Source organism: Telmatherina bonti (genome assembly GCF_933228915.1).
Source record: "Telmatherina bonti genome assembly, chromosome: 23".
Lineage (NCBI taxonomy): Eukaryota > Metazoa > Chordata > Actinopteri > Atheriniformes > Telmatherinidae > Telmatherina > Telmatherina bonti.
The window spans coordinates 21,041,694-21,065,341 of NC_136632.1; the positions used below are offsets into that span (position 1 = coordinate 21,041,694).

Consider the following 23,648-nt stretch of genomic DNA (forward strand, 5'->3'; position numbering starts at 1 on the left):
TAGTCATTTTGAATGTGTTTGAGCAGATTTGTGACCATTCATTTTGATTGAAGTTACTGGATAAGTCTGCTTCCCATTTAGAAGTTGGGAGAGCGATGGAATCTTCTAGCTTCAATAGTAATCTGTATATTTTGGATAGTAGCTTCGGGGCCTTAAGATTTAAGAATTCTGCAACCCTGATAGGTAACTGTAAGTTTAGTTGATCAGTGGTGTATTTCTTACTTATAATAGATTTAAGTTGGTGGTATTCTAAGAATTTGGTACTGCTGAATTCATACCGTGAAGAAATTGCATCAAATGGCAGAAAGTTTCCATTTTCTACTATATGTTCTAACTGCTTTACTCCTTTATTCTTCCACTGAGGGAAGTATCATCTTTTTGTTTTGCAGGAAGTCAGGATTGTTCCAGATGGGTGTGAGCTTACATGGAATAAGCGCAGACTTGGTTACTTTCAGGAATTCCCACCAAGCCGTTAAACTGGAGCTGATGTTAATGCTTTTAAAACACTTATATGACTTGACAGTTGAGCTGATGAATGGTAAATCAGAGATGACTAAATCCTCACACAATGCTTGCTCAACATCCAACCATGGCTCATCCAAAGAACTTGGATTAAGCCACTTGGAGATGCATTGCAGCCTATTACATAAGAAATATTGATTAAAATTTGGCAGGTCCAACCCACCTCTGTCTTTGGTCTGTTGTAAAGTTTTTAGACTAATGCAGGATGGCTTGTTTTTCCAGAGAAATCTGGATATGTGGGAGTCTAGTGATTTAAACCAAGTGGAGGATGGTCTGATGGGAACCATTGAGAAAAGGTAATTAACTTTTGGTAAAACCATCATTTTAACAGTGGAAACCCTCCCCATAAGTGATATGGGCAAGCGGTTCCACCTTGAGAGGTCATCCTCTACTGTTTTTATTAGCTGATCATGATTTAACTTTATTAATTCGGTTAGTCTGGGAGAGATTATTATACCTAAATAACTAATATTTCCTGACTGTATAGTGGTGTTAGATATGTTTTTAAAGTCACAGTTAATGGGCATTGCTGTAGTCTTTAACCAGTTAATAGAATAGTCTGATATTGAAGAGAATTTATTAATTAGTGTGATTGTTTGAGAAAGTGTTGTTTGTGAGTTGTTAAGGAAAAGTAAAATGTCATCTGCGTAAAGACTAATTTTATGTTCAATATTTTTAGCTTGAATTCCTTTGATTTCTGGGTTTTGTCTTATGGCAGCTGCCAGGGGTTCAATAAAAATGGCAAAGAGTGATGGAGAAAGTGGGCAGCCCTGTCTAGTGCCTCTCTGTAAGCAGAAGTTTGGAGAAGTTTTGTCATTAGTCTTCACACATGCATTTGGGTTATTGTATAATATTTTTATCCAGTCAATAAATGATGACCCAAACCCAAATTCTTTTAAAGTTGCAAATAAAAGTTTCCAGTTTACACGGTCAAATGCTTTTTCTGCATCTAAAGATATAACTGTGGACTTCAGATTGTGTAGAGTTGAATAATCTATTATGTTAATTAATCTGCGCATGTTAGTGTAGGAATGTCTACCTTTTATAAAGCCTGTTTGATCAGCGTGAATAATGGAAGGGGTTATTTTCTCTATCCTTCTGGCTAGAGCTTTGCTGATTATTTTGAGATCTACGTTTATTAATGAAATTGGACGATAACTGGATGGGAGTGCAGGGTCCTTTCCTGGTTTTAAAAGGACTGAAATATTCGCCAAGTTCATATTGGAGGGTATTTTTTGCTTTTCCTTTATTCCTAATACCATGCTGTAAAAGGTTGGAGCCAGTGTGGTCCAGAATTCTTTGTAGAATTCAGCTGGATAACCATCTGGACCTGGTGCTTTATTATTTGGCATACAATGGAGAGCTTCATGGAGCTCATGAACTGAAATAGGTGAATCTAGAGCCATTTTATTTTCCTGATTTATTTTAGGAAGATTGATGCTGCTAAGAAATTGGTTAATATTCTCATCTGTGGGATTTATTTGTGATGAATATAATGCTTTGTAAAATTCTTTGAAAGTATTGTTTATCATGTCAGGATCATGGCTGATATTTCCTTCTGAATCTTTTATAGAGGAAATTGTTGTTTTCTCCTTATTTGCCTTTAGTTGGTTAGCCAGGAACTTTCCAGATTTGTTACCATGTTCAAAATTGTCCAATCGAAGTCTTTGCACCATGAATTGTGTTCTTTTATCTATTATTTCATTAGGTTCTAATTTGGCTTTTCTAATATCATTCAGTGTGTGTTCTTCTGGGGAGACATGGTAAGCTTCCTCTAGTGATTTAATTCTGAGTTCTAATTCTGATGTTCTCAAAGTTTCCTTCTTTTTCTTATGGGAAGAGAAGGATATTATTTTCCCTCTCATTACTGCTTTTCCTGCTTCCCAAAGAACACACGCTGAAGTTTCTGGTCTGTTATTGTTTTCTAGATATGAGGACCATTCTCTTTTAAAGTAACTGATAAACTCAGAATCTGTAAGTAATGATGTATTAAATCTCCAGTTTCTAGTGGCTGGCTTACAGTTTTTACTTCTAAGGGTTAATGATACAGGTGCATGATCACTGATGATTATGGGATGGATCTTTATCTCTGATATGTCACTCATGAGTGAACTGCTGATTAGGAAGTAGTCTAGTCTAGAATAGGTATGGTGAACTGCAGAGAAGAAAGTGTATTCTCTCAGTGTCGGGTGATGAGAACGCCATGCATCGCAAAGACCAAAATCCTTCATGTACTGTTTAACCGTTTCAGCTGATTTCCAACCTCGATACTTCCCTGATGAACTGTATTTGTCAAGAATAACATTTAAGTCCCCTGCTACAATGACTGTGTTATCTAAGTGATCATAGAGCGAAGTAAAGAGGGAGTGAAAAAAGGAGGAGTCATCAACATTTGGGCCATAAACATTTACAATAGTTAACTTAACATTTTGAATAGATAATGTAACTATTAAAAATCTGCCTTCTGGATCTGTGATTGTTTGATCAATGTCAAATTTTAAACTTTTATTAATAAGAGTGGCTACTCCTCTTTGTCTGGAATTATAGCAAGCTGAGTAAACATGTGGAAACTCGTCCGTTGAAAGATTTATTGTTGAATTAGATAAATGAGTCTCCTGCAGGAGAACGATGTCTGCCTTCATTTCACGCATCCGATTAAGAATTTTTAACCTCTTTTCTCTTGTACCAGCTCCACGCACATTCCAAGAGACAAACCTCAGTGCATCCATAAACCAACAAAAACGAAGACTATCTGCATATTACAAACCTCAGTGTATCCATAAACCAGCAGAGATGGAGGTTATGTGCATATTACTCCATCGTGTGTCTGTGTGTAACCCGCTGCTTGTGCGCCTGTCAGCTGTGAGCGGTACCTGGATCTGCGCGTTAAGTGTCTCTATGTGTGCTTTCCTTGTACTGAACTGTGTGTGTATGTGTGAATCATGCATAACGTTGTGTCCGATGTTTAATCTTGTGCGTGCGCCATGAAACATATAAATATAGAAGTAGGTGACATTACTGATAAAAGTGAAAGGGTTCAAACAAAGAAAAGTGAAAAGCGAAAAAAGTGACCGTGCCAAAGGAAGAAAATAATGTAAAAGAAACATCCGTGACGAGAACGGTGTAGCAGAGACGGGTGGAGAAAATACTGATAATTATTTTGAAACCACAGTATTACAAATATGGCATAACTTATTTAAGATTTAAGATTATTAAGGAACATACCAACAAGTCAGTAGAGCCACGTAGTGATGTTTGGGTCACGGTACAACTGTCCATTGATAAATAATTTATCCACGGCGATGACAGCGCGAGCTCCTTCGGCGATGGATTTTCTCCTGATAGGGAACAAAACTCTCCGCCGATCCAGGATCTCTCTTGGAAACTGGTCATTAACTGCATAATTGAGGCCCCGAAGTTCACGACCCTGACTCTTCACCTGCTCCTTTTGTTTGTAGTTAACAAACTTGGCTACGATGGGCCGTGGCCGGCCAGCTCCGGGTTTCCTTCCGCCCAGACGGTGAACTCGGTGAAAGGCGATGTTCCCCACCGTTTCTTTCGGGAGCTTTAGATGAGTCTGGATGAAGTTTTTAACTGTGGTCTCGGGGTCCTCATCTGCTTGTTCTGGAATCCCTGCAAACACCAAGTTGTCCCTCATACTTCTGGCTTGCAGATCCAGCACCGCTTCCTTCATCTTCTTGTTCTCCTCGGAGACTCTGGTCAATCCCTCGGTGAGGGATTTAACCGACTCTCTGAGGACCGCGTTTTCTGTGGCCAGTGTTTCCACCTGCTTCTGGCTGAATTCCAGTGATTCCTGCAAGGCCTGAAACTCTTTGTGGAGAATCTCCACCAGGCTCAGGCGCGCATCGAAACTACTGAGCTTTTTATCGATAGAAATAAGAACATTGGTCGTGTCGTTCCCCGGCGACGAAATGGCTCCGGATGAATCCTCATTCCGCTGTCTTTTAGCCTGAGATGATGCGGCTGGGGACGATGTTTGCTTTGGCTTCCCCATGACAACTCTGTCGAAACACTGATCTATGAAGTCCGTCAGGCTGGCCAAATCCTCCTCGTTGTGCTCCAGAATGCACCTTAAAGAGACACTGTTTACCTACTTAGGAGAATGTTCAAATTCATTTCAGATTAATTTGGCAAAACGCACACATTAATAAATGAATGAATGAATAGTTTACGTTTGCCTAGTGGGACTCCGCAATCTCAACCTCACTACTTGCCTACAGCATTACGTCACTTACCTGCGACATAGGCTTCACTTTCAACCGCCGTTGAAAGGTTGCCGCTTGATTATTACTCATATTAGGTCAATGTTTGAATCACAAGTTACTTGGTGTCCCTTTAAATTTGAAGGAATATCAAGAACAAGGAAAAACTGGATTAATTTATAAAAGGTGACACTGAAATGCAGCCAAGAGAGTCAGCAGCACTTTGCGGAGTTCTGATGGCAGCAGAATTTACCTGGATGTGATGCTGTAACACTGACCTGATGGTTGAATTGTAGTGACAAGAAAAGTGGAACTTTTCTCAACTTTCTATACAGAAAGTTAAGCAGGTGGTCCAGAATTCAACCACAATCTCACCTCATTTTAAGTTGATGAGGGACTTAAAGTGGAACTATTATGTGCATTTCAGGCTAATTTATTTTTATTTCTGAGCCCAAAAGGGCTGGGATTGATCGAGTTATTGTCACAAATCGCTTTATTTACTTCAGACCGACCCTCTCCGTAGGCTGTTAGATCAGCCTGCGGGCAAAACGAGTGGATTGAGACTCTTCTGCATTAAGCCCCGCCTCCCGCCACTGCACTACATTGGGAGCGCGCACCGCAACTGCTTTCGCCGTCATTGTAACATCTCATAAACAGAAGGATTAGGCTAATATGAACTCAATGAAAAAAACAAACTACAATGTCAACACATAGCATACAGCCCTACATGTTGGAACCTGAATCAGACCCTGAAAACGAAGTGGAAAACAGCAACCCACAGCAACGAATGCAGCAGGATGTCTCTCTTTGGTAAACTCACCAGCCATCGTTGGAAATAACTTTATCTGACGTTTTCCACCTGCCTGATGTATTTGTACATGCCCTTGTTAACCAGTAGAAGGCAACCAATCACCGAACCTTATCCCCCGGGACGTCGCAAGGATTTCCAAGTAGAAAAAACTCTCTAAAACGACGCGTTTTTCGTTGCCATGGAAACCGAACGGAGAGCATGCTGGAACTCAAAGTCAAACTCAAACACGCGTTTAGGTGATAAAAAACAGTGCCGTTCACATGTCTGATGAGGATTCAACACTGTAACACTGTAGAAAGCTCAGAAAACTCTAAATACCATAATAGCACCACTTTAAATTAAATCAATCACATGTGAAATGCAAATGTAACAACCGAACAGACTAAGAATATGAATATATCTCCAAAGTTGTTCTCATCCAACCACCAATGTAAAGCTACTGGACAAAATCCTTTCAGTACATAACTTCCAGGACAATGACATTTTCACAATTTACCATTGTTGATAACTGTTGAGTCTACCACCTGAAAACGACTGAAATATCTCACATCTGTTATGTTTGTTTGGAACAAATTATCTTTATTTCCTCATTTAATCATTCAGGTTTGACTGAGTTATTAAAAACAAATTTGTCTGTAATGTGAAAATATTGGAACATTGACCTAAACGTTACTTTGACTTTGAGGTAGTTTTAAAATTTGCTTCTTGAAGCAAATTTATTTAGCCTCCGGTTAGGCTTTTCTAAAAATGTATCCGCCTAAAGCTTATTCAAATATTCAATGCATAAAAATGGACACAAGAAGTAAAGGCCAACATTTCTCCACAGAACTCGGAAAGAGATGCTGTGGTAAAAGTACAATTATTTTAGCATGGCCTGGATGTTTCTGATTCTGTTGTTCAAGGCATTTGTCAGCACTGACATTCATTTAATTGTCTTTTGAACAATCCATCCATCCATTTTCTTAACCTCTTAGTCCAGTTCAGGGTTGTGGGAAGCTGGAGCCAATTCCAGTAAAAAAAAGTGTATGGCAGGCAGGGTACACCCTGGACAGGTCGCCAGTCCACTGCAGGGACCCATTTTACCTACAGTTGGATAAAACCGTTTGAACTTCTAAACCAGCTCAAATTACTTTGGCTCCAGTCCTCTCATTACTGATGGGAGTATTTACAACAGTTGTTAGTTTGTTCAACTGTAACCCTGACTAGCATGAAGAATTATGATGGCTTTGAGTGAGCTAATGAATGCGTTGTGCTGATCTCTGTATATGCGCAAGTGGCAGTACATTTTAACTTAAGTAACACTTGTTATCACAGTGTGTTAGCAGTGCTTTATCATGCATACACAGAGGTATCATTTCTCACATTTAGTTCTTTATGAGACATAGTGGTTTGAGGCAAGATAAGTGCCACCCTCTGAGGTGGTCTCATCTAATGTGCCACTGAAATGCTTTATAGTGACAGACAGCTCTCTAACCTTTTCTCTGTTTATCTGTGTTCATTTCCTTCACTGAAAACCCAGTGGGATGTGCCCTATCGTGCCTGTCTATCATAGTCATTTCAATATAAACTATGCAGGGCATGTTAAAAACCCGCCAGTGTGATAAACGCCCTTTCATCTGCGCTGACAGACAAGGCAGTTCAGCCTCTCATGATGACAGACGCACCAACCCGCGGAGGCGTTTCATTACGGGTTTTCATGCTGACAACTGGGTGAGAGCGAGACTACAGACATTTTCTTAACAGTTTCCAGATGTTGGATGAGGAGGTGCACTTTGGAGGTTAGATCTTACTGTAGGATATCTCTTTGCCAATGATTCTGTGTGGTAATTCGTATTCATTAACTTGCATGTTAGTCTGCATTTGTACCCTTACAAGCTTCTGGTAGGCATCAGTGTGCATGTGGTTCCATGTGCTTCTGTGGATAACCTGTGGTCGGAGTACTGTACAGTATGTGACGTGTACTGGCACCTGAGACATGTCCATACTGGCCTGCATTCCATATCTACCTGCAAAGATCAGAAAATGCAAAGTCATTCAGATACATGTGAACCCAATCAAATCAAACGGACAGTAATATGATCATATCAGCTTTACAAGAAACCAACAAGCAGTTAAGAAAGTAAAATCATCCAGATTGGCTGAAGTTGCACCAAACAAGAAACTGGAAGTACTATTTTCAGCTAATTAGTCCAATTGGCCAGTATCTTGGTTCAGCATAAAAACTTTTGGCACTGTGGATAGTGGTTGGCACTGCTCCCTCCCAGCAAAAAGGTTGCTGGTTCAAGCCTCAGCTAGTGGCCTTTCTGTGTGGGGTTTGTATGTTCTTCCTAAATTTTTCTTTTTTTTAAATTCAGGGAATCCGGAGATGTCTCTGTGTGCAAGGGACAGAGCGAAAAAATAAAAATGCATGGTGCTAACTACGAATGCAGCAAATCGATCATGGAAAGAAGAAACCACACGTGAATATAGTTCAGAAATGTTGCTTTCTTTGGGTAAAAGCAAATTGAAAATGGACTGGGATTATTTGTATCTCCTCAGTTCTAAACCTTACATCTCTAAATGTATGGCGCTGCACTGCTCCCCAGGAAACCTAAAACACGTGGGCTACATCAACGCTGGAAGTTATGAATATACAGGTTTTAGATCAATATGCTCCCATTTAGGCAATGTCTTTTTCAGGGAAGACTTTGCTCACTTCTGCAAGACAAGACTAAATTTCCCACTGCAACTGTTACAGCAGAATGGCTTAATGGAAGAGTCCCCATGCTGGACTTCAATCTATTATCAACCATAATCTCAACAAAGTTCTCTAACCAACTGAATTTAGTTACCTATAAGTGTTTTTCTTAACCAGTTAGTAAGTCTGCAACCCAAGTCAACCAGTTTCTGCAGTTTTCAACAGAGCACATCCTCAAACATTTAGTTTCCTTTGAATGTTATTCAGTGAGTTACCACTCTGAGCCTACATAAGCAAATACATTCATGGCTATGAATTTTAATTTCTTTAAATAAAGCATATATTGACATCATTTGCGCTTGTGGTACCTTGGGTGTTGTTTAAGTAAATAGCTCGCAAATTAGTAAGGCAAACCAATGTTGCTCTTCAAGCACGATAATCTGTTCATAACGTTTTCTGCGTTGTTACCTTACATGACTGCAGCATGGCCAGCAGTCACTGCTGCAGCCAAATCACTTGCTGTTTTACTGTTGTGTAAAGCTGAAAGTTTTCCTTAGCCCACATGTGCCCATGGATCGTTTGTTGTTGTGCTGGGGTTGTTTATTACCTAAATAAATACACACTGCCTCCCAGCCTCATGTCTGTCCTCTCCGCTGGTGGAGAAAGCCAACGCTCTCCAAGAAAACTAGACCCCTGTCTTCCATCCATAATTATTTGTGGAGGTTCAGGTTTCTGCAAATCTATTTCATTTAATTGCTTTTTACTGCAAATATTTGGTAAAACTGCTCAGCTACTCTTTGTAATGCGCAATTTGTACAGCATTTGTGTTAGCTGCACATTCCTACTCGCAAGCCTAAAAGGGATTTACTCCCGGTTGGTTTGTTTCACCTCATTTTTTACTCTCCATCGCAGATGATCCTATAGCAGCCTTGTCCTGCTCTTGATGCCCTGGATGATGGTATCAGAGGTGACTGGACTGGATGCTACAACAGCTGTGAGAGACTCTTCTGAAGTTGGGGTAGTCATGCAAACAGGCTCACAGAAGAGCTGCTGGGGGGTGTATACATAGTATATACAAAGAGTTCACTTTAAAGTGTTTATCTTGGCAGAAAATATTATCAATATCTCACCATTTAGGCCTTTGATTTCATTAAAACTATTAGTCAGGAGTCCTGATTTTACATTATAGTGCTTGATAAATAAAATAATCTGATGGAGATTATTTGCCTACATCCACTAAACTAGACAAGTAATTTAACATACTGCCATATTTTCCTGTTATGGTTTAATTGCATTTGTTTTTATTTAATTCTTTTTGTAATGTTTTATGTATACATACATTTCCTAAAAAGAAATATGGTTAATTTATCTAAAAATTGGGCTAAATTTTTGTAAAAATTAAGTTGCAAGGCTTGATAGGGACAGCTTTCTATTGTTTCATTTTGCTCGTGTGAACATGCACAAGCCAGACAGAGATGGGAAATAAGTGGTACAGTCATTTCTTCTTTATTTAACAACATAAAACAAAGAAGCACAACCGCCAGTTTTTAACATGCTGCAAAACAGACATCAAAACAGTGACTCTGAATGCTTAAACCAGCCTAACGCTAATGGAAAAGGTCAACACTTAGTGTCATGACCCGGCTCAAGAGCCTTAACAAAGACGTGGTAGAATTACAACCAAAGCAGGAACATCATTTATTAAACAAAGCAAAATGGCCAACGAAACCAAAACGCTGGAAGGGGGAAAGGGAAGAGGGTAAAAGCGGGGGACTCTATGCTGCACAGATGGATTATAAGGAGGACTGACCAGGTGCTCCTTGTTGGCCTGATGAGCTCCACCTACCACTCTGAAAGAGGAAAAAAAAAAAAAAAAAAAGTAAAAGGGAAACAAACCAAACCTATTAGGGTCGTAATATTAGACATAATATTTAATTTCATTCTGCTTTCTAAACTTTTAGGTTATTTAACTATTGTTAAATTCATTTTGTATTTTAGTTTAGAAAAGGTTACGATTCATATGAAATGTTTTTTTTTAAATCTGTAAATTGTGTACCACTATTTACAGAAAATACTGTGTGTCAGCCAGCGTGATGCTGTTCAAGATACACAGCTCCTGGCAAAGGATGGAACTATTGATCGAAGACCTGAGGGAAATATTGACTGTCTGGAGTAAAATGGATCTCTGGAGGCAGCCTGTATGTGTGTGTGTACAGTAGCATGTGCAGGACTGGACAGTGAAGTAACTGTCAGAAAGTTAATGGAGCATTTATGAAAGAAACTGTCTTGCAGCAAACATAACATTACCACTGTATGTCTTTATAAGTGTGCACATTTTAACACAAATGGTTGTGTTTTCGTTTGCTTTGTTTTTGTCACGGGGTGACAATTCTCAGTGGGATTCAGCTGCTTCTCCGCGTGTGTCCGTGTGCAGTCCTGTGTGTTCGCTTAATTGGGAATGTCCTCATTAACAAATGCCTTGTTCAAGTTGGCTTCTGGCTATCCAGATGTTGGAGCCCATTCATGCACAGATTTTATTCATGGTTTTGTTCTTCTGCTTTTTAAGGTGCTATATATTTAGCCATCCTACAGTAGAAGCATGTGTCTGAACATGCCAAGTAGGATTATCTTCTACATTAACCCGACTGAAATATCTTAATCACTACCGGGTGTTCTGTCAATGCGTTTTGCACAGATATTCATGTTTTCCTAATGTACAACAGCAGAAACAGCTGCTTTGAAATAGAAATACTTTGCAGGCACATTCACTCTTTAATGAGACCAGCAAGCTGATGCAGGACCCGCTTGATGCACAAACTCTAAAACAGACTTTAGATTAGATAAAAAACACCTTTGTGTATGTGCGCAGTTTCCCAACATCAGTTTGTACACTGATATTCACAATATGATCATGGTTTTGGAAAAAATAAGTTTGATTTCATGGATGTCTGTGCCTACATTTCATAGAAATTATGGCATAAATCTCTCATAAACCTTTTTTCACTGACATGAACATGTCAGATCTTATGGTTGGAAAACATTCCCTTAATTATTTTAATTAAAAAGTGTATGAAGTTTTATTCTCTCCATTTTGAAAATCAGGGCTCAGGGTCACAGGCATACCCTTGCACTATGTTAATGTTGTGTTTCTACAGAAGTGTCTACAACAGGGGATCCTCAATCCAGGTCCTCAAGAGCCGGTGTCCTGCAGGCTTTCCAAGTGTCTCTGCTGCAACACACCTGATTCAGATCAGTGTGTATTTAGCAGATATGGACAGAGCTTGTGTAATTCTGAGTCAGATGTGTTCAAGCAGGAACACTTGGAAAACCTGCAAGACACTGGCCGTTGAGGACCTGGATTTGGGATCCCTGGTCTGGAAAAGCTAAAACTTCTTCTGGCAGGGATTCCCACTCTTTCTCTGCATCAAATGAGTGTGTGTGCGCGTGTACTGGTAGGGACATGCCAGTTCAGACGGCCGTGGTAACCTAAGGAGCAAGCTGTGTCCACTGAAGAAAGGACCGTTGCGTTCAGGTTTCCGGTTCAGGGGTTTTTGCTTAATTATGGTCAGCTGTGAAAGAATCAGGAGGGATTCAGAAAGGGATCAGAGGAAGCATCAAGTAAGTAACTATGCTAAGGAAACCAGCCCAAACACCCATGACTGATGGTGTTTAGAAGTGACACATAGAAAACAAACAGACTTGGCAGCACTGCCCGTGTAGTTCTGGATCACTGCTGTAAAGAGGAAGAACAGGGTAATGGTAACTAAGTTACTATATTTAAACAGTAATTCATCAGAGTATGCTACAGTGACGCAGTACTACCCAACACTGTTCAAACCTCACAAACTAATCGCCGCTGACTGTGCGGAGTGTTGCTAACTGTGCCGCTAGCAGCTCATTATATTTTTGGAAAAGTTTGCTTTTCTTTGCAAACTGTGTCTGAATGCAGCAAAATGAACCATGGAAGAAGTTGCAAGAAAATGATTTAACAGCCACATGAACTGAATGAAAGACACAAAGACCATAAAATGACTGGCTCGGTGTTTCAGAAGAGTGATTCACAGTAGCAGTTTTCAGTAAAGGGAACAAGAAGAACACTGAGGTTGTACATGTCAGCCCACCCTTTCCTTTCACCCACCTCCCCCCCTTACTTGCCTTTATCTGTACTATCTCTCTTCTGTCCAAACTTTATCATTTCAAGATGTGTGGAGGCTTGATGTATTTACTTTAGCTCAAAGAATATTTAAGCTTCATTAAGGGTAATTATACCCCGCTATATGGCATAGACATCCCCAAAGCAGCCATTAAGTATGGGTAGATGTGGTGGTTCTGCCAGTGTTTGCAGTTGCCAAGATAATTAAGAAGCCATGTCTGTCTGTGCGGGGTAGTCTCAGGATTGTATCCTCTGTTTTTACATCGGCACTGAGGCGGAGACGGTGGGAAAAAAGACAAATGTTTCTCAGTTTGTGTATACAGTATATGTACTGCTTACCAACATGCCTGAGAAATGACAGCTGATTTACTCAAGACCAAGGCTTTGTGTCTCCAATCCCAAGAATTTGGATTAATCAAAATTCACCAAATGCACAAACATCAAACATTCAATGAAAATGTCTCAACTTGTGCTGTCTTGGGATTGGAATGTGTGCCCAAAGAAAGACATTCCTGTGTGTCTCAGAAGAACCGGAAAACTGATTTTAAAGTCACTTGTGACAACCTGCATCACATGTTAAATGGAAAACATCTGAGGAAAGGAGGAAAAAACACAGAAGAGAAGCATTTTACAAAAACGATAAACATTTATAAAAGAAACTGGAACTAGGACCAGTAAATGATGAACAAAACTCTTCCCAGACGAGATAACTGTTAGTACAAATGCATCGCCGCTGGTATTGCACAACACTTTCTAGATAAGAAGAGTACTCAAATGTCCTGACTTGTCTCTTTTTCTGTTAAAAAGTAGTCTCCGAGCCTTTTTACTTTTCCATTTGCCACAGACGAATCTGTTTTAGTTGAGCCAGACATAAGGTCAGTCCCTTTTAAGGCCACTGATAGGACACAGCAGGGCTCAAAGTATAATACAGTTATACCACAGCACACTGCCAGCTTGTGGATTCATGCCTCAGCTCACATTTAGATTAACAGTTCATTCAGAAGTATAGAGTTGAGATTAGCAGGGCAGGGAGGACTAAGTGTACTCTGAAGGAAAACATAGTGGCCAAATTATGTTTCTATAATGCACTAAGAACTATTTGAAGTGTGTGTTGACTGACATCTCTTTGCTCCTGCTTTCTCCTGTTCACCTTCACTGCATTCATGCTGGTTAAGCTTCACACCATTGCTTGTTTTGACGCTAAATGCATTGTTCATGACAGTCTGACAAAGTTTACTTTCCAAAGTGGATGATTGATAGGTGGACCTCATGGCTGTGACATCACCAAGTGTCGAATCATCCTCCCAGAACGGAACTTTTGTAGTGGGCGATTAATATCTCGATTAATGACTCGTCATTAAACCCCAACGGCAGGTCCAGCTTCAGTCCTTGAAGGCCATAATCCTGCAGGTTTTCCATGCATCCCTGCTCCATCACACTTTACTCAAATCAATCAGTCATTGTGCAGGACTTCATTGGCAGCTGGATCCATGTAATGAAAGCCAGGTTTGTTGGAACAGGGATACATGGAAAACAGGACAGCGGCCCCGAGGACCGACTTTTGACACCCTTCCCCAAAAGAAAACACTCCTAAGCTCTTATTGACACATGGCAAGGCAGTGAAACTTATTTAACTTGAGGAGATGTGACTTGATTTTGTCTGTGTGTTCCTGTGTAATTTAAATGTGTAGGCAGGTAAGTGTGTGTGTAATCTAACAGAATTAAGATCATAAGACACGTCTGCAAGTCAACCAACTTTAAGAGCAAAGCATCAATTCACTAATTCTCTGTGAACATACATTGGCATAATACAGTAACGTAAAAAGGCAGAATAGAAATATGCCTTTTTACAGAAAAGATTTAATATGAGGAAACAGACTGCCGATGCATTGCAATGAGAGGAAAAGGCAGAGCAGCGCTGTGCCTTTAGTAGAGGGCGGCACAGGGGTGAGTTGTGCAGCTTCTCTGTCTGGCCAGAAGGAGGTGCTGTTGAGTCAGTTTTATTGAGCTATGGAAAGCACTAAAAGCCATCACTTAGGCACTGTTGGCAATCAGAAATTATCATTTGAAAGATCATATTAAAAATAAGGATTATACAAGAAAATGAAAAATATATAAAATAATTATTAAAATGGAATAATTCCATTTACTTCTGTCTGCCTTTAGTTGCCACTGCCTCCCCTGCCTTCTCTGACTGCAAAGCGCAGCAAACAACTGCCGACAAAACATCATCTTCTCACAGTTTTCAAGCCTGAGTAAAGTTTGGAGCATAATTAGGTGAACAGAGTTAAATAGTTTAAAGTTAAATATGCCAGCTATGAAAAAGAAAGAATGGAGCAGTTTGTTGGAACCATAGTTTTACTGGTGAAACTCTGACTTACGTTGGACTTTAGTACATCCATTTATCCCTCCTCTGTTGTCTTTCATCCCATTCAGTCCCTCCTCTACTCTTCGCATAAATGCTTTTCTTTCTATTTTTTTAAACTCTCCTGTCTCTATTCATTTCCAACTACGTTCTCCCTATTTAGTCTTTTTCCCTTTGTTGCTTTCTTCCATTTTCTTTACAGTTCCTCTTTGTCCTTTTGCCTCCATCGTCCCACCCTTCAGTTTTTTTCTGTGGTGTCTTGCTCGATTTATTCCTCAGCTTAAAGGATGCATGTGTTAATCCCTCACAGTTTCCATCACTTAGAGCACCAATCAAAAAGGACTTAGGCTGTGTAATCTCCCAGACTATTGTCCTCTCTCCTCCTTTGCTCATGCTCCTCATCTTTTCTTCCTCCTCTTCTCTTTTTCTTCCTACCTGGTCTTCCGCCACCCTGTTAATCCTTTTAGCCTGACCTCTTATACTTGCTCCACTTCCCTAAACCAACGTTTGTTTTTTGTTGTTTTTTTGTCCCAAGTACGCAGTTTTCATTTTGTGCACGGAGTGGTGAGGATAAGCAGAATGTATTCACACGTCAAACCAGGAAAAGAAGGACAAGATTTTGCAGTTTCAGGTTCATGTGAGGACACACTGAGCTAAACGAGGCAAGGAAATAAGGCTGGAGAGTCGGGACTGCAACCAAATCCACCACGAGGTTTGTGGTTGGCAGAGAACATGGTGCCTCTGGGGCGATTGCATTCCCCTTATTAATGTTTCAGAATTGGTGTTTTTTTTTTTTATAACTGCAGCACGCCTGGGCTAAAGTTAAGGTGTCCAAATTTCCTTTTGCAGGGATTCATCAGAGAGTCTCTGCCAGTGCCACAACTGTGCCTATTTATTTGCTAAATCCTCATTTTTTTTATTCTGAAGTCTTTATTTGGCCTTTTAAACAAAAACTGAATATATCTATATCTATCTATCTATCTATCTATCTATCTATCTATCTATCTATCTATCTATCTATATATGTATCTATATATATATGTGTATATATATATATATATATATATATATATATATATATATATATATATATATATATACATACATACATACATACATACATACATATATATATATATATATATATATATATATATATATATATATATATATATATATATATATATATATATATATATATATATATATATATATATATAAATAAGGAGCATGAGAAGAAACTGGAGAAGTACCAAGGCCTCAAGGAAGAACTGGAGAAGGTCTGGAGGGTGAAAGCAACAGTGGTACCCATAGTGATCAGAGCATAGCGGGGCCATGTCCCCCACACTGGAGAAGTGGCTCCAACAGATACCTGGTGAGACATCAGAGATCTCTGTCTAGAAAAGCACAGTCCTAGGAACGGCTAAGATACTGCGTAGGACTCTCAAGCTCCCAGGACTCTGGTAGAGAACCCGAGCTTGACAGATGAACAGCCACCCGTCCTACCCCCGGGAGATGGGAAGGGTGGGTGAGGAGTGTATACGTATGTATATATATATATATATATATATATATATATATATATATACACATATATATATATATATATATATATATATATATATATATATATATATATATATATATATATATATAACATAACAAATTTATTTATTGGGTAATTTTACAATTTACCATTTGAGAGGGTTTTGAGCGAAGTTTCTTCCATAAAGTGATGCCAGATGTCTTAGAAACTGTATGTTTTATATATATGTTTGCCTTCATTAGATTTATCAGTGTTAATATCTTTTCCTCTTTGTGTTCTTTCTGAGTATCGTGTGATACAACTCTGGAAAACTGACTTTTTTTTTTTTTTTGTCAAAGTCATTCTAAGTTAGCAAAAGAAAGGCTGAAACTGAAGTTAAATGTTACTGGTTATATGTTTTACCATGTGAGCGTATCTGTTAAACTGGCTTATAAACTTGGAGTTTGAGTTATGGTGGTTATTCATTTGTTTTTGTTTTTTATATCTTCTTTTAACTGTTACAGCGCAAATAGGGCATGGGTGAGGGTGGTTGCGGGTGGGTGAAAGGGGATGTGTATGTGTGTTAGTGTTTTATCTATTTTTATCTATTTTGATGTAAATTGTTTTATAATGTAAAGCACTTTGTATTGTTTTTAAGCACGAAAAGTGCTACACAAATAAAGTTTGATTTGATTTGATTTGATTTGATCTCTATGTCTGACATGTATATTTAAGCCATGTTTATGGGACTCATGGGTTCAAGCAAACTTTCAGCAAACCAAACCAAAGTTATGACCCAAAGGTTTGCCATTATTTATTTCTCAATCTAGATATCGATGAATGCCAGGAGAACAATGGAGGCTGTGACCATTTTTGTCGAAACACGGTGGGCTCCTTCGAGTGCAGCTGTCAGAAAGGCTTCAAACTTCTCACAGATGAGCGGACATGTGAAGGTCAGTGACTGGCCGCTGGGCTATCTGATTCTGTTTACTTTGGGTGTTTAATAGGTCTTCTACAGCATCAAATCATTACTCATTCTATTTTTCTATTGTTATTATAATGTTAGAACTACAATATAGCAACATAACATAAAATCTACTAGCGGAGCCTAATAGCTAACAATAAGAGGAGTCAGATGACGAGGAAGTCAATTCTATAAAGTACAGACAAGATATGGTGAAGAATAATACTAAATCAACCTCCAAATAGGCAAATATCCATTCATTTTATTTACCTATGTATAATTCAGTACATGGTTGCAGCTGGAGCATTTATCATAGTTGCTTTTAGTCGTGAGATGGGCCTCACCACGAACAGGTCCATTTCCTTTACAGCTTATAATGATCTGAAAAGGAGGATTTCCCAGTATGCAAACAGTCAACTTATCAGTTTAAGTTTGCACCTCTAAATGTTTGTTTATTGGGCCACTTTAAGGATTATATTAAAGGAAACATTCACTCACCAGGCAGTTTAGAAGTTCCACCTGTTCAAGTGCTTGTTAATATGAATAGTTAATAATCTAATCACATGCATTAAAGCATGTAGACATGTTGATAGAATATTAAAGAATAGTTCCAGTATGAGTTTGCTCTTATTGCTACTATTGTTTTTATTTGTATTTCTTGTTGTTTTCTTTTGTTTTTTGCTGATTTTATTGTCTTTCACTATTATATATTGAAATTTTTTATTTTTTTTAATTTTATGTTCAGCACTTTATTCAGTGGTTGGCATCATAAAGTGCTTTTATAAATCAAGTTGGCTTGGCTTGGTTGAAAAAGAGGGGGGAAAAGGGGTTTAAGTAACTTTGAACATGTTTGTTGGTCTTTATTGGTATTTTAGAAACTACTGAGAGTTGCTCACACAGCCATTTCTACAGTTTGGAAATTTCCTTTGGAAACTCAGCCACTAGTTACAACAAACGAGTGCAGAATAACGTCTCTGAACATACAATTCCTCCTACCTTGAAGCTGATAGGCTACAGCAGCAGAAGACCACTTTGTTGTCACTCCAAGAACAGGAAACTGAGGCAACATTTAGAATCTGGAAAACAGAAAGTTGGGAAAATGTTACCTGGTCAGATTATGTTCAATTTCACTTGCAAAAAGGTGAAGTAAGGATGCAAAAGGAGGCCATCCTGGTATATACAAGGAAAGAAGAAGAGGGAGGAAGGAAGAGGAATAAATGAACAGGAAAAATAAGAAATAAAGTGAATAAATGAATAAAATGATCAGTTGTCCTGTGATTGTATGAGGTCACATCACTGAGAGAATTTGTTGAAATTTCATTGAAGAATCACATTTGTTTTTTATGCAGTGAGGACCCAAAGATCATGTCTGCTGGATATTAGCCGCTCACCTTGTCCCATGCAGAAAGGAGATTAGCTGAATTTTAATTATAAAATGCATGACGAATGGTTAATACTGAATTGTTTGCAAATTTCGTTTAAGTTGAGAACTCTTCCAGATAGTTAACCCCTCAGCCTGTCCTGTGTAAAGTCTTTATACCAAATCACAGCATGCGTTTTCCTAAAACAGTAATTATTTATGTTTAGTATCGACATTAGATATTTTGTCTCTGTACTCATTTTCTGTTGAATTATTCATAGAAATACAGCATATCAGGGTATATGGTCTATGGCTTCTTGTGATGTGAGATTGTAAATCTCTGCATTGTTTGCTTTTTGCAGCAAAATAACCGTTGCTGTAATGTGTTTCAGCGGGGTGTGTATTGTATAATGTTTGCATGATTAAAGTCAGATTCCTGGTTACAAGTCACAGCAGGTGAGCCGGAAGATCAAACGAAATGATTTTTATCAACAACAAAACCTTCCGGTTCTTCTGTCCTCAGCCTGAAACCACCAGCGGGGAAACATTGTGCGTGTGTTTATTTCTGCACGTGTCGGATTAACTGTGCCTCATTCGGAGCTTTAAGGATGTGTTAAGTGTTATCAGCCACATCGCAGCGTCTGTGTCACTTTGCATCACCATTACAAAAACACTTTTACCATGGCTGTCAATGGTTGCCATATATGTCCTGTTTGGCCTCCTGCATTTCTCTGGCTGTGAGTCTTTCCAGAGAAAACAGCTTCTGGTTTTGCACCACATGCCAGAGCTGAAGCATGTACCAGAACTGGCTCAAAAACCCAACCAGTTAGATTTAGCATCGAGCTATTTGCCACAGCCTAATAAGTAATTCCTGCAAGTAAATTCCTAGTTATAATAAAAAAATATCTATATGTATACATATACACATACATATATGTGCATATATATATATATGTATATATATAAATAATATATATGCTTGTTTGTTTATATGTATTTGTGTGTTTGTGAACGCTCCCCTCAGTTTATGTAAACTTTGCCTGAGGGCTAGCTCCAACCACACAAGCAAGGTTTTCCAAAGTCCTCACATGGACATTTGCCTGGACTATTTACCGAGCCAACATTCAGGCCTTTAACAACTTCCTCTGCGTTACAAACTCCATTATAACATGCTGTATTTTTAGCTCCTGTAAAGCTCTGTGGAACAGCCTGAAATAAACCAGGTGAGCCTTGAAAGCTGCCCTCCATTCCTACTAGATTAATAATGTTTGGTTCTAGACAAGCATACATAAACACACACACACACACTGGCAGACATACACACACATACACTAATATTTATATTGTGAAAAGTTAGTTTTTTATTTCAGTTGTTGAATAAATGCACATTTTATTTTACTTTTACTTAACATGGTTATTTTTTAAGGTTTTTGAACGTGAAACACTTGATTAAAGAGCCAGTCTCTTTAGTTTCCAAGACAACGCCTGTGTGTGTTTGTATGTCAGTAAATGAGCCATAAAAATCTCCATCATGTTTAAGTCACCTATAAAACTGATGTTTACATCCATCCAACCTGAAAGAGACACCTATTGAACTATTCCTCAGCTGTATTAATGTTTAAATAATTCAGAACTGAACACGACATGATAACATAATTTATTTTATGTTTCTGAACTTTTTACACATTTTTAAGTGTTTACATTAGTGTGTAAATCTGATCGGGCTCACTGAGTTAAGTGATTGTCCTCCTCCCGGAAGATTTGTACTTCAATGTTGATGATATTTTAGCCTTACAGATCCTCTGAATCTTTTATTGATATTGTGCACAATGGATGTAGGAATATTCAGACTTTTCAGTTTAATGTCAAAGGAAATTATTTTGTTATTGCTCTACAGTTCATGGACACATTTCTTTTGCACATTGCTCAACTTGTCTGTCTTTACTTTGACAGACTGCCACTTCAAGATGCTTTTTTATACTCAATCCTGGTACTTTTTTGTTAATGTTTGTAATTAGTTGTAACTTGCTCTTTTAGTTGCTCTCCAGTTATTGCAGGCTGCTTTAAATGACATTTTATCGAACACATCAACTCTTACAGAACTGAGGGCTTACAATACTGGGTTATTACATAATAATAATATTAATATTAATATTAATATTAATGTTAATAATAATAATAATAATAATAATAATAATAATAATAATATTAATAACAATAATAATGATACATGTATTGGATGAGTCTTTATTGTTGCTATGGGTACATGGAGAAATTTTGTATTAACATCATTACTGTATCATTACATGTTTAATTCAAGCATAACAGACACCCTGTGTTGTTACATTATTATATTCTCCATACCAAAAGAAGCTAAACAAGAATCCAAACATATTCGGGTCAGTCTCCTGAACTGTTACAGAAACATCAGCAGCTGATGTCTGCATCTCCTGTCAAAGAAAGTTACTTCACAGTACCGTAATACAAAACAAACATGGTCCGTTTTTTCAGGTTTTTTTTTTTTTTTTTTTTTAAGAGTAAAAAATAAAGTGAAACAAAGGAATATTCTGACATTTATTTACATGTTGGTTACATTTTAAAAAGGGATGATGGATGTTGTTTTCCAATAGTTGAAGGAATTTCCTTTTAACACTCTCAGTGATAATATGAACTATGAAGACATCATGCGATATGTTGCCGCTCTGCCTTTAACAGTTAAACATAGTAGTAAATAAGGTGGCGAGGGGGATCCTAGTGAAAGGCATTTTTAATTCAGTTTTCGTGATCAGTAGAGATGATTCAGTGTTCCTCACCCATGTTGTATCTCTTTGGTCTTCCTCAGATATAAATGAGTGCTCTTTTGAGAGAGCTTGTGACCACACCTGCATCAACTACTCAGGCAGCTATGAGTGCATCTGCAACAAAGGATACATCCTCTATGGCCTCACTCACTGTGGAGGTTAGTGTTGGGATCTACATACAGCTTACAGCTCACCGGCTTGGAACTGGATGCCTGATCCATCCGTTTGCTCATGAGGAAGCGTTTCTGTATGGTGGACTGTATAACTTCTCACTGCCATTAAGAAAATGAAAACAGTCGATGCTCAGATGCTGTATGGTTTCTGTGTTGTTAGATATTGACGAGTGCAGCATCAACAATGGGAGCTGCGAGCATGGCTGCATAAACACGCAGGGTAGCTATGAGTGTGTGTGTCCACCAGGACAGAAACTCCACTGGAACAAGAAAGATTGCATCGGTAAGTAACAGCTTTGTGTGCCTGCAGGTTTGCTGGCATTTGACTCGGTCAGTGTGTGGCGTGGTGGACTCTTTGGAGCAGGCATTAGTGCAGGTGTAATATATGTGTGTGATCCTCAGAGGCAGACAAGTGTCTTCCCAATGGAAAGCCGGCACCTCGAGCCCAACTGACCTGCACCAAGAGCGGAGGGGCAGAGGTCTGCTCGCTTTCGTGCCCCTCCAATGCTCTTTTTCTCGCAGGTACACACAAACACACCCATGTTTCCATCACTTCTCATGATATTAAAACTCACAGACGTCCCAGGAGGCTGCATCTAAACCACAGCTGTCAACCTCCAGTCCTGGAGGGCTATCCTGCAGGTTTTTGTTGTCTCCATGCTCCGACCCACCTGACTGAAACTCAAAAAATTGGTTGACAAGAAGCTGCTGGATCTATTTGATTTGAATCAGCTGTGTTGGGAAAGGGAAACAACAAAAACCTGCCGGATACCATCCCTCCAGGACTGGAGTTTGACACCCTTGACCTAAACCTAACCATCACGCCCCCTGTTTTCTAAACATTTCATTGACTAAATCAAAGAGCAGATTGCATAGATAAAGGAAAAGATTTTTTTTAATTTTTTATTTTGACTTTTATTCCTAACTGATTATCTAAAATAATTTAGGGAGTCAGGTCATTCTTTATGTAGTAAATGCCTAGTGGATATAGTAGTTCCAAGTGTCGGAGGTGGTATTTTTAAGTTGTCTTTTGACCAGTATAAAGCTGACAAACCCAAAATATTCAGTTTATGATTGGACAGAGAGACATTAATTTAGTTCATTTTCAGCTATGTATGTTAGATATTTGTATTGTTTTCTTTGGATTAGCTGAGCACATGAGCTCTTGGTTGTTTATACATCGAAAAATAAATGAATAAAAATATTCAATTCAATTCAATTCAGCTTTATTTGTATCGTGCCACTTCACAACAATGTTGTCACAGGGCACTTTACATACACGAATCAACATACACATCATTTGAAGCCAATTCCTACATAACCTCTAAAAAAAGGCAACATAATATATTCAAAATAAGCTTTTAGGGAAATTTCTAACAGGACCAATACAATACTGAAGTTTCCATATTGTGCAAGTGGCTGCCCTCTGGTGGTCAAAGCTAAACATTGCATCTTCCCTATCATTCTCATTTCCACTTAATGAAGCTGTTTGTACTATTTATCGCTGTATTTATGGACTCCTCAGGGGTTTTCTCTGCACAGAATGATGTGTTTTTCACTCTCCAAGGTTTTCTTGGCTACACCCATCACACTCTTTTGGCCAGCACCCCAGCCTCTCCTGTGATAGTACTTAACAGGCATCTGTAGATTGATCACATTCTTTGATCATGCAGTTTTTTCCTTAGCTCGACCTTCACTTAGTTTGACTTGGCAGCCATTGTGTGAGAATGATAGATAGCTCTGGAGAATGAGTGAAATATTTGTTTTTCTTTCTTTTTGGAGTACTTTTTAATTTTAGGGAGTGGGAGCCATGTAAATTCCTGTGGCTGGATGTAACCTTGGCACTTATTTAATTGCCTCACTTTTATAATTTCCAAAGACTTTATCCCTCTTTTCTTACTTGAAATGCATCTTTGCATGTGCATGTGCATCAAGGGAGAAAGAGAAGACTCATAATTCTTTCACTTTGGCTTTAATGTTGCAATCAGGGTCTTAAGTCACATGGAAGCAGATATTTCTCTTGGCTTGTTTCGGAATGATAACACCATCAAACATCTTTAAAACTCTCTTCAAC

The 23,648-nt window shown here is 38.6% G+C and overlaps 2 protein-coding genes across 3 annotated transcripts in view; both read left to right on the plus strand.

Moving 5' to 3' along the window:
- scube1 (signal peptide, CUB domain, EGF-like 1) overlaps window positions 1-23,648 on the plus strand; it is a gene marked incomplete at its 5' end in the record, with an annotated part of 128,670 nt that overhangs the window by 94,467 nt on the left and 10,555 nt on the right. For both annotated transcript variants that reach the window (XM_079263456.1, XM_079263457.1), the window contains 4 exons: window positions 17,107-17,229; window positions 21,443-21,559; window positions 21,735-21,857; window positions 21,977-22,096. In XM_079263456.1, the coding sequence (XP_079119582.1) occupies window positions 17,107-17,229; window positions 21,443-21,559; window positions 21,735-21,857; window positions 21,977-22,096 (483 nt within the window). The remainder of the gene's footprint in view (window positions 1-17,106; window positions 17,230-21,442; window positions 21,560-21,734; window positions 21,858-21,976; window positions 22,097-23,648) is intronic.
- The window catches only part of mpped1 (metallophosphoesterase domain containing 1), a gene marked incomplete at both ends in the record, with an annotated part of 231,372 nt that overhangs the window by 92,996 nt on the left and 114,728 nt on the right, over window positions 1-23,648 (plus strand). The window lies entirely within an intron of this gene.